Below are 12,303 nucleotides of genomic sequence, written 5' to 3'. Positions count from 1 at the left end.
ATAAAAAAAATAAAATATAGTTCTGCTTCATCCAACCATCTGCTGCGTGTATGCCCAAACAATGCACTCCAAAACTCTATATTTAAATCTAAATTGTAGAAACGGTGCTCCAGTTTACATGCATGAAAAAAATAATTTTGTAACACAACTTCACTGCCTGCTACAGAAGGTTACATACGCAAAACCGAGAAGTCATGAACAACGAATGCTGGAGGAGGAACGGGGGTTGTTGACTTGGCATCAACCTTCTTCTTTGGTCTTCGCTTTTGCTTTTGTGTCGTGTGCAACTAAAACGATATTGAAAGTGTAAATCATTATATTTCAAATAATTCACATAAAATGTATAATTATAATAATATAAGTTTTCAAATTAAATGAACACCTCGGTGTAAGGAGGACACCTATACATGATCATCAAAATGATTTACAGTCCCTGTAATTATTACATCTTCCTCTGACACTTAAATTAATAAGATATAATCATTAATAAAAAAATTGTATGAATCTATTAAGAAACAAAAGATAAATGTAAGTATATCAACCTGTTCAGGTTCATTATCATCAAAAGCGAACACATCATCATCGAATTTATTTGTACACATCATCATCGAATTTATTTGTACTATGCCCCGCTTTGTCTATCCTCTCGTCCAACTCCTACATTAAAATTAAAACATTATAATTATTAACGAAATGCGCCTTAACACTTAACAGCTAAAATCGTATTTGTAATATATATAATAACCTTTTCGTCTTCAATATCACCAAAAACATTTTCATTGGTTTTATTTTTATTCATCGACTCATCTGCTACAACCTACATTTCCAACTATAAAATATTAACAAAAATTTACAAATATGTTAACAAATTATATAAAAAATCTAGGGTGTAACTAACCGTTTCACCAAAATTTGTTTGAAATATTGCATGTTCCTCAAAGCTGATGTTGTTCCATATGTTTTCATTATCCACTTTTTCTACAAACGCCTCAGTAGGTTTTCGGTTCATAAACACCTGTTGCTCCAGTGCATGTAGCCGTTTCGACATCTCTTCTAAACTTGGTTTCCCACTAGGTCCACCTCTACCGTGAGAGCGACCACTAGAAGACATACTAGACGAAGATGTGTCTTGTCTCCTAAAATGCTCTCGTATTAGGGATGGAACTGGATTCCGTTCACCATATGCATACTCTTGAAATAACATATAATAAGAAGACGTCGTCTCATCATCACTCGGTGACATGTTATTACTTGGTCGTCGTCCCTCCTAAAACAATTTAACATATTAAAAATGCATATAAAAGTGTAATATATTTTTTTTTGAAAATTAAAATAATATTTACAAACCTTTATCATTTCAAAAATATTGTTCACATCAACCCATTTCAATTTTTTCGTACCACTCCATCGTTTCATCCGAGGCGTGTCTCGGTTTTTTCTTAATGCAAATTCACAAGCACGAACAGCTTGAAGAATCTCATATATACCCATATCTACAATTTTCACAATTACAGTAATAAAAATTAAAGTAACTAACATAACAATAACATCTTATTTAAAATAATAATAAATTTGTATACCCTAAATGACGCCGTAAATCCTGAAATGGAGTATTTAAAAGTTTGACGACGCTCATGCAGTGAAAAATATCTATCTATCTTGTTCCACGTATCTTCAAGGTCGTCATAGGTAAACACCCAAAGATAGCTACCCCAATCAAATCTACCAAAAAAATATTAATTATAATATACATTAACATTAATAATATGAAACTTTCAAAGTAAACAAAAAATATATATGTTCCACACATCCAAATTATCGGCCAAAAAAAAGACTAGTCTTGCGGCACCCGGTCATTTATTTATTTTCCCAAAAATCTTTCACACAAAACGTATATAAGACATGATCTGACTGCATCATTGTCGGTAGCTTCTAAGAATGAATGATTTTAAATAAAACTTTTCAAGTCACAAATTTTCACCGAACTATTTGTATGGTTCGGAAATAGCCGTTCACGCAATAAACATCTTTTTTTACTAGTAACTTTTGTTTTCCGAGACTTTTTTGCCAATCATTTTGGGATACACGCCAAAATTAAATCCGATTATCAAACAAAACTCTTCCGGGCCATAAACCATTTTCGTATCCCCCACTCTAAAATATAATTGTTTTATGCCCTCTGGGGATAAAATGACGTCCGACCGTATCTGATGAAGAAACATTATATGGAACAACAATCCATCCATTGTAAATGAGGGACGTATAACAAGTAACCAAACACAGTTTGTCTAAAATTATCGCGTCGTGCACCATGTAGCATCTCCAATACTTCACAAATGTTACGCCCCGATTATTTTAAGTCGACAACAGATTTAACATTAAAATTTTTATAATCATGCTGAAAAAACAACAAAAAATTAGAAAACTTAACAACTATTTTCTTTAAAAACATCGGGATATTAAATGGAATAAATAAATAATCAAACATTCAAATTACAAACATAAACAATGCATTAAACAACATTCAAACAATAATTTCAATATTTTTGCTGAAAAACAAAAACATATTGTAACCATTTTCAACATAAACGACAAGTAAATAAACGACAAGTAAAAAACAAGAATATATTGTATCCATTTTACTTAATGTACAACAACTCAATGCACATTTTACATAGTCTATACTTGTACATTCATACATACACTAACCAAAAACATATTGTAACCATTTTTCAGCATAAACGACAAATAAACAAACGACAAGTAAAAAACAACATATTGTAGGCATTTTACTAAATGTACAACAACCGAATGCACATTTTACACAATTTATACTTGTACATTCATAGCCAAATAACATCAAAACTTTAAAGCTACTAATAAATAATATTTTAATTATCAAATACAACATAATTACTAAATAACACATAATATAGTTTCATTTTTTTTTACAAAATCTAATAGAATAAATCATAAATAAAAAAAACATATACTAGATAAATGATGATTAAAACATAAAATGAGTTGAGATTTTACCATATTTACGGGATTATTGAAGAAATCGTTCATATTATTAAAGAAATCGTCAAAGGAAATGAGAGATAGAGAGAGTTTCTTCAACTTAGAAACTGAAAAATGAAGAAAAAAAAACGTTTTCATACAAAACCCACGAAATTGCAAATGGAAACAGAAAACTCGCAGATGGACCATTCCATCTGCGAATGTACACGTGCCTAAAACACAAATGTGCTTTAGGCACCTGTGCATTCGCAGTTGGACTTGTAAAATCGCAGATGACTTTTATTCCATCTGCGATTTTAGGGGCTAAAATTGTAATTTTGAGTTTTTTTTTTTTTTTTTTTTTTTTTGGCTATTTTCCAAAAATTAATTAATATATTAGACTGAATTTGTAATTCTCTCGTATAAGAATTAGTGACAAAAGATCTTATTTTCTAAACAAGGCAATGAATCTGTTTTTATTTTTTTTTCTAAAAAACGAACACACAGTCCGGACCGGTGGCAAGGCGCATGACGGCATCGCCCACGAGGACTTACATAAATCACCCCATACTTCCATATATTTCCAAAACCATCCTCCTCCCTCTACTTATCTGGCACTCAGGGGGGCTAGGGCATCTATAGTAGTAACGCCCACTGCCACCAAATAACCAATATACCCTTTCTTCGGTTCTCACTGATCACGTTGACACCGTCGCACATCAATCTCTCCCAGAATTTCATAAACGAGGCCAGTCAGGATCGTAGCTGGTCGTCCTCATTGTCATCAAGGTTTGATTCTCTGGTTGCCAAAACCCTAGGGTTTGGTTTTCGTACTATCGTTTTTTTCCTTTTATTCATACGGTATAATTGAGTTTGATGGAAATATCACTTTGTTCCGCCCTCGTTGTACTTCGTTTGGCGGTGGTTATGTTAAGCTTTTATTTATCAGAAAGCTTTGGAAGCCGTTCACTCGCTGATCGTCCATCATGATCAGTGTTTTACTTCCTTACTGCTTAAATCCGATGGTTTTATTCCTTCGATCATTTCATTTTCTGTCTTAGCTATTGAAGATAAAATTGACATTTACCCGTATATGATTTCCTTCGACCAAATGTACCCAAGTATGTTGATGGTTGCGTGAAGCGTTGGTCCCTCCGAATGAAATGCAATTCTAAAAACCAAAGCTTAATACATTGTGAAAGTATGATAACCTTTATACATTAGGTTCGGTTTATGTTAGTGTGCTGCACAGAGTGGCCAGGGTTTTTATTTTCATGTATACCAAAGCCTTGTTTTGATTTTATTTGACTTTGTTTTCTTGAGGATCAAGATTTGTTACCAGTTCTCTTTGATGCTGAGCCAAGCAAGGAAGTTATTTGATAACTCTACCAAGAATTAGAAGCATTATTAAACAAGCATATTATGTCTGTTAATTTTGGTTCACAATTGAGGATGTTCTAGGGTTAATTTGGTGTTATATTTGTGTTTCATGCCAATACCTGTGTTGGTTTGTGTCATTTAAGATGGGGTAGGGGTCTAGAACTTGATGAAGTGTTATCCTGTCCATGTATTGATGTCGTTCAATATGCAATTTCTTACTTTCTGTCGAAATTAGTTGACCTTGTTCCACAAAAGCTAAAGAGTTTGCAGAAATATAATGTGGGATGCTTCCTTAATTGTTATGGTTTTGCTTTGAATGGTTTAGGCAGGGTAACTAAAGCAGTCCTACGTCTGTATAGCGATCTAACTGGTTGGTTTTCTATGTGCAGGAAATACTGCTCATTTTCAGGTTAGTGTTGATATACTGTGAATGCCCTTGAGAGTATTCTGATGCAACATGGGTTTTGACAATGAGTGCATATTAAACATCCAATCTCTTGCTGGCGAATACTTTTGTCCTGTTTGTCGAACACTTGTGTATCCGCATGAAGCACTCCAGACACAATGCACTCATCTATACTGCAAGCCTTGTCTGACATATGTTGTAGGCAGTACTCAGGCTTGCCCTTATGATGGATACTTGGTAACTGAAGCTGGTTCAAAGGTAAACTTCTTGTTATTCTTCTTGCCTTAATTGACTTATGATCATAACATTTTATGTTGATCCTTGTTTCAGCCACTCATGGAATCTAACAAGGCATTGGCAGAAACCATTGGGAAAACCAATGTACATTGCCTCTATCATAGGAGTGGCTGTGTATGGCAAGGTCCTTTATCTGAGTGCACTTCTCACTGCTCAGGATGTGCCTTTGGCAATTCTCCAGTTGTATGCAACCGATGTGGGCTTCAAATTGTGCATCGTCAAGTACAGGAACATGCTCAGACCTGTAATGTCAATGTAATGAGACGTTCTCTTTTTAGCCTTCAAGAAAAGGTTTCTCTCTTTTGTTTTCATAACCTGTGTTAACGTGATCACCACAGGGTACAAATAGTCAACCACAAGGGTCTGACACTGCACAGGATGCTGCTGTATCAGTTGATCAAAGCAAAATTGCTAATCAAACAGCAGCACCAGCTTCCCAGCCACATCAAGTGGCAGCTCAGCCTCAGACTGCTACTGCTCCTTCCAATGCTCAGAACCTGAATCAGACTCCACCAACTAATCCTCTACCCCAAGTTGCACCTGCAACTGCTGTGCCAGCACCCGAACAATGGTATCAACAACAACAACAACAACAGTATCAGCAATATTACCAACAATACCCTGGTTATGATCCATACCAGCAGCAGACTTATCAACAATACTACCCGTATCAACAGCAGCCACAAAACCAGCCTCCAGTCCAGCCACAACCCCAATCTCAGCCTCAGATTCAAGCCCCTATACAACCTCAGCCACAAATCCAACCCCAGCCACAGGCCCAAGGTCCACCACAATTTCAGATGCACTCTCAAGCTCAGCCACAAATTCCATCTAATGTACAGCCTCAACCTCTCTATTCTCAGGCTGCAGTGGTTGGCTCAAGTCAAAACCAGGCTCAAGTGAATCCACAACAGCAAGTTCATCCAGGAGGTCAGATTCAGTCACAGAATCAGCCCCTTGCTCATGGGCACATGCCTCCACAGTCATACCAACAAGTTCAGCCACATCCTGCTCAAAGTCACGCCCAATCACAACCACAACCACAAATGCAAGTGCCTCAATATCAGCAACCTCATTCACAGATGCACTATTCTCAGCCTCCTCAAGCACATCCACCTTTTCAACCACTTCCTCTTCCTCCACCTCAGTCCCAACCTATGAATCCTCAGCATCCTCCAGTTCAATCTGTGGCTGGTCATCCCTCTTATCCCTCACAACCACACCAACCAATCCAGCATCCTCCACCTATGCAAGTGCAACCACCAACTGGGTCTTTACCACCTACTCAGTTTCCACAACCACCTCCTCATATGCGTCCTACTCAACTTCCTCATATGTTGTCTTCACAAGCTCCACCCACACAGCAGCACATCCATCCTCATAATCAACCAGGTCTACCAGCTCATCCGCGTCCTATTGTGCATCAGGTTCAGCAACCAACACCTCAGCAATATGTGCAGCAACCACAAGCATTTCCAGGACAACTACACCATGCTGGTCCTTTCGCTCAGGTGCAACCACAGCCTATGCAGCAACCTAGTCATGGATTTGTTCAACCATCGCAGGGTACTGCATTGCCACCTCAAAGCTATATGGGAAGACCTCCTATGTTGAACCAGGGAGGCCAGTCGCAGCAGTTCACTCAACCCCAATCTTCTGGTGTACCAGGTATTCCACCTCATCCCAGACCACCACAGTATGGTCCAAGCCAGCCTTTGGTAAACATGACAAACCAACCACATGTGTATCCGGAGCAGCAACATAACCAATATGCACCACCTTTGGGTGGTGCATTGGCGGACAGGAAAGGTGATCAGACATTTGAAAGAAGGGTGGAACAACATGAAGATAAATCACCCTCACTAAAGAAGTCTGATGAATTTAGAGCTAATTTCAATGAAGTAAAACCTGAAACAGGCATCAACGATGAATTGAAAACTGGAAATGGTGGTGATGATGACCACAGGAAAGATGAAAAGGATGCTGTTTCTGAGTTGCATCAGGCCCAAGGGGTTCCAGGTGATTCTGGCGTTGTACAAAGAGTGAAAGAAGAGAGCAAGGATGGTGTCTCAGATCACAACAAAGCAGAGGACGGGGGAGTTGCGACCAGAGACTCCATGAAACAAGGGGAAGCACAGAGTTCTTCTGAAGTCGATAATGGGTCACTTGCTGTTCCTCCTGGAAGTTGTATCCAACAGGGGCATCATGAGAGAAGCTTTAGTCAATCCCAAACTCCCCCTCAAGGCCAGATTGGTGACATGTCAGGTGGGTTTCCAAGCAACCCTGCTCCTCTTACCGAACAGGGAAGATCTCCACATCCTCAGGTGCCTTATCCGCCATCTGGGCAGCAACAGAGACCTGCACAAACACCAGGGCATCCCCCAAGCCATTTAAGGCCTCCTGGGCATGGTTATTTGCCTCATGGACCTCATCCAGGGGAGCATTTCCAGCCACCTGGTTCTTTCCATCCTGATTTTCCATTGGGTGGACCACCTAACAATAGTAGCAGCAGGGGATATGAACCACAATACAATGGCAGGCTTAATAGGATGTCTCAAGGTGAGCCATTGGGACCATCACTGCCGCATGGTCCTGATGGCCAAAACGCCCCTCGTCATCCTGGTCCAATGGAATCTGATATATACCATGACCAGAGGCCATCTCATTTCAACAGTAGACGACTGGATTCTCATATACCTGGAAATGTAGACAGGGGGCCTTATCCTTTTGGTGGTGAATCTAATTCAATGAGGATAAATGGGGCCCCACCAGTAGGTCTTCTCGACTCCCGTGATGAAAAATTTAGAACTCCTGATACTTTTCCCATGGGTCATCATGAGCAAGGCAGACTGTTTCCTCACTTGGAGGATTCTCCCAAGTATGGGAGTCGCTCATCAAGGCCATTAGGTGGTTATGGAATGGATGGACCATCAAGGTTTTTTGATAAAGATCCCCATGGATACGGATTTGATGCTCCTGGCGGTGGAGGATACTTGCCTCCTTATCATCCCAACGACTCTGGTGGAAGACCACTTCATCATGATGATAATAGGGGGGGAAGGTTTGGGCCTGATTTTCACAGACCAATGCATGGTTTTGGTCGACGTTCATTACACAGCTTTGATGTTGATGGCAGAGAGATAGAAAGACATTCAGCTGGTGAAAGATTTGGCCCTCCTGGTCACATGCATAGAGGGGAGTTTGATGGCCCAAGGGGTGGTGAACCTTTTGGGCTGAGGAATCGTGGCTCTTTCCAAGATTATGGGGAACCAAATGGGCCTGGGGGATTCTCCCATAAACCGCCTTTTGGTGCCAAGTCAGCTCATCCACATCTAGGAGAGCCTGGTTTTAGAAGTAGTTATTCTCGCAAAGGATTCCCAAGTGATGCTGGATTTTTTTCAGTAAGCCTTATATCTCAATATCCCATATCTTTATGTAGCACGGATATGATGATGTAAATATTTTGTTACCCCAGTAATTTTTATTTTCAGGGTGGGCCTGATTCATTTGATGGGTTAAGGAAGAGAAAGACATATAGCATGGGGTGGTGTCGAATTTGCAAAATTGACTGTGAAAGTGTGGAAGGTCTGGATATGCATGGTCAAACGCGTGAGCACCAGAGGATGGCTATGGATATGGTTATTACCATTAAGCAAAAGAATGCTAAGAAACATAAGTAAGCACTAATTTTCTTCTCCCATGCAATAAATAACTGAATTGTTTTTCTTGTTTTTTAAATCTTTAATTTTTCTCCATGCCCTAGAGCATCGAATGACCATTCTGCACGTGAGGAGCCAAGCAAATTGAGAAATACAGAGGTTCATGCTCGTGTGAATTGAGAATGGATCAAAACAATAGCTTCAGATGATCTCTTGGATGGTTTATGCTCCTTTTGTGTTTCAGGTTGCTGCTTTATCTTTCTTTAGTCTTGAATATTCTGCTAATATTGTAATGCATAACCTTAGCTTTGGTGTATGATATGATCCTTATACTTGCTCTCAAGGCTTGGAGTTGCTGGGAAGTACTTGTTGTATTTGCCAATCCATGAGAGCACTTCAGTTTTAGGCTTTTTAGTTACATAAATGGAAGAAATCTTTGATGGCTCAGTTGCATAAATGTTCCAACATAAGTCAATTCTAATGAAATATGTCAACGACCTACTAGTATAGGCTATAGCTGTGTCAAGCTACATGGTGTGTGGAATTTAAGGACTAATGGGTGACTGTATTTTGACATTTTGAGCTATGATGCCGACTTCATTTTTCTAGCTTTTACTGATGTAGGAATAAATAGATCTCAGTTTATCTTTTGCCAGAGAGAAAGGGACAGCAAGATATAGGAAAATAAGATTACCACACTCGTACATAAATTACATTCCTTGCTCTTCTCTAGTTCCTTTCTCAATTCTCCCCCTTGCTTTTTGCCATGTTACACACTACACAGTGTTTTGGAACGATGATAATAAATCAATGATTACTCTGTAGTTGTAAGTAAATGGGTAAATTATCAAATTAAACCTCAAGACTTTCAGTTATGTCAGCTTTTGAGTTTTTATTGTTGTCTTATGTTTTTGTGATAGACTTTCCTGTTAAACCTGGCTTTTTTTTTTTTTTTTTTTTTTTTCACAAAGCAGACAACAAAAAGGCTGAAAGTCCAGTGGAGAGGCTTACTCGCAATCTTTGTTGGTAAGGATTTGTTAAATGCAGCCTGATATTGTGAAACTTGTTTTTAATTTTGTAATCTTCTTTTGCGAAGTTGTTTATCATAGTAGTTTGTTGGATGCTATGAATCCTTGGGGTAAAATTTTCAAAGAGTTTCTTTTTACATGTGTCCTATTTTTATGTTTACCAGAGTTTTTTCATATGCATTTGGTGTGTGATCCGAGCTATATTTTATTAAGCTTGTGTGTATCTTTATGTGAGAATGGGAGAGTAGAGCTTTTTGTGAAAGAAGAAAGTTTGCTTGTTGGAGACATAGGAGAGATGATCATGATATGTAGGAATCCCTTAAAGTCAAGTCAACATATATAGTGACAAAATAACAGGCCTGTGGGAATTATTCAGAACTTGGATTCATTTGTATAGTGTATTACACACACACAAAGTTGAATCCCAGGAAATCCTTTAGGATTGAATTTATATTATGTCTCTTGAGCCCAGGGTAAGCTTTTGGTATTTGGTAATCTCATTCTCATCCAATGTAATGTTACCTTAGGCTAGGCAGATATGTTCTACTTGATGATTCATGATTCTAGTTGGAAGCAAACAGCAAACAATTGGATACTCATACTAGAGTAGATGTGCTCTTTTCCAATGAATATAATATAATATAATATATATGCCCTGCCTTGTTACAATCTATACCTTTTTTTTTGCAGCAACCTTGACAATATTACAATTATGAATCTTATTGTGGATGTTTATGCATTATCATATAAGAAAAAGAAATTTTAAGATAAATATGTTTTCTTTGCCCTCAAATATATACATTAGATTTGTTTACAATACATGGCTGTGTTTAGATAATTTTCTACTTGGAGAGAATCAGATTTCACTAAGGAAGCTGCATTAGAAGGTTTTTAATTGTTGACGATGAGTTTATATATATATATATATATATATATATATATATATATATATATATATATATATATATATATATATATATATATATATATATATATGTGAGTGAGGTGAAAAATAATGAATTTAGATGGAAAAGTTAGCAGTTAGCAGCAGGATCAGGATGTTTGGACAAGTTAATGCAAGCTGAAGCAAGTAGTAGTAGAAAAAACGGCTTGATATGTTTGCAAATGTGGATTCTTTCTTCATCTTTGGCATCTTTTACTTGATAGCCAGCCATAGCCCTCACTATTTTTAGTATTTTAGGCCAGTGTGCTGCTGCATTAAATGATTTTGTATTGGGCTCAGTTTCTTGATGAGTGTAGAGACTCTGACTAACACAACACAAGCAGGAAAAGAGAAAAAGTTACCAATTTTGTTAAGACAGATTTACAACTTAAATTGGATTCCGGATATAGTTTTGGTCAAGTGTCTCAACTGCTGCAGTTTTTTTTATTATGATTTGTAATTGTAATGCATCTCAAGTCATTGTAATTGAGATACTTAATTAGGCCATAGTCTGACGGCTTGTGTGCTTACAAAAATAAGGTTATGTGAGGAGGAGGATGTAGAATGAAGTTGGAGACATTTCAGATAAGATGACAGGAGAGTAGAGATAGTTGCTTTGTGAATTGTCTTGTCATGTAGACTAGAGTGTTGTGCTAATGAGAGAGACTATTTCAACTCCCCAATAGGATCCACTAGTTTTTGATTGATGACAAGAATTTAGAATTTTGCACTGGTGACTCATGTTAATTTGTGTTGAGGATAAATGACCCATCATTCTACACATATGATAAATGTTCCATATCTCCTGGGTTTATGGGATATACTGTTTTAGAGATCAAGTGCATAGACGGAAGCTCAAATTGTGCTAATTCCACCTCATAATCTCTCACTCTTCCCTCTCAAACTCTATACATGCTCTGAAACAAAATCTGTAATTAGAGAGAGCATTTATATATTTAAACTGTAAAATATGCGGATTTGATCTTGTGACAGTTGTACCTAAATTTTAATACAAATAGTTATGTAGCAACCAAAGGACTTCTAGCACCATGGTATCAGGTGTTTTAAAGTTGAGGGTTCAACCATAGATGGAATTAAGGAGTAGATTCAAAGTTCAAAAAAGAGAAGAAAAAGGAAGTTATGTAGCAACTAGCAAATGATCTGACAGCATTTTTTTACCATAAGGGCCCTTGTATATATTATGGATCGATTTTGTAAGTAGTTGTTAGTAGTAGAGCTCAGCTTTAACATTTTTTTTTTTTATATTAAACTTTGTGATAACAATATCTAATCTAATTCAACAACGAGTGTGTTGCCTTTGCTTTTGCTTTTGGTTTTGGTTTTGGTTTTGGTTGTGTGTGAAGCAATCTTGTTCGTGGTTTGGTGCACACAAGACAGACAGACCCTCAAAAATTGTGGAATTACTACCAAAGTCGTCCACTTCCCTCGACGAATATCATCATTTGTGTATAAAGCTTTGTAATAAGATATTTTGAGAGCAAATCATATGGAATATGTTTTTTTTTGTTTGTAGCCCATCACTTCTCTTATTTATTTCATGTTTTGTATGAAAACACAATAATTTATCGT

The 12,303-nt window shown here is 37.4% G+C and overlaps 1 protein-coding gene across 2 annotated transcripts; it reads left to right on the top strand.

The window, feature by feature from the left end:
* The first annotated feature begins 3,393 nt into the window (after nt 1-3,393).
* Nucleotides 3,394-9,909, top strand: LOC111907505 (uncharacterized). Of its 2 annotated transcripts, XM_023903304.3 has the most exons (7): nt 3,397-3,789; nt 4,770-5,044; nt 5,117-5,338; nt 5,422-8,484; nt 8,575-8,759; nt 8,847-8,986; nt 9,717-9,909. In XM_023903304.3, exons 2-6 carry the CDS (start codon nt 4,838-4,840, stop codon nt 8,920-8,922), a joined length of 3,753 nt encoding a protein of 1,250 aa, XP_023759072.1. In that variant the 5' UTR covers nt 3,397-3,789; nt 4,770-4,837; the 3' UTR covers nt 8,923-8,986; nt 9,717-9,909. The 2 variants fall into 2 exon arrangements, with proteins under 2 accessions (XP_023759074.1, XP_023759072.1); XM_023903306.3 differs by lacking the exons at nt 8,847-8,986; nt 9,717-9,909 and having other exon boundaries at nt 3,394-3,789; nt 8,559-8,697.
* The last annotated feature ends 2,394 nt before the right edge of the window (nt 9,910-12,303 follow it).

This window comes from Lactuca sativa, chromosome 9 (assembly GCF_002870075.4).
Source record: "Lactuca sativa cultivar Salinas chromosome 9, Lsat_Salinas_v11, whole genome shotgun sequence".
NCBI classification, from domain to species: Eukaryota; Viridiplantae; Streptophyta; class Magnoliopsida; order Asterales; family Asteraceae; genus Lactuca; species Lactuca sativa.
The sequence above is the reverse complement of the archived record's forward strand: the minus strand, read 5'-3'. Positions and strand labels throughout refer to the sequence as shown.

Excerpts from the sequence above, each read along its gene's own strand:
- LOC111907505 (XM_023903304.3), top strand. The coding sequence starts at position 4,838 with ATGGGTTTTGACAATGAGTGCATATTAAACATCCAATCTCTTGCTGGC. Across the intron at positions 5,339-5,421 it reads CTCAGACCTGTAATGTCAAT|GGTACAAATAGTCAACCACA; the intron begins GTAATGAGACGT and ends TGATCACCACAG. Across the intron at positions 8,485-8,574 it reads GTGATGCTGGATTTTTTTCA|GGTGGGCCTGATTCATTTGA; the intron begins GTAAGCCTTATA and ends TTTTATTTTCAG.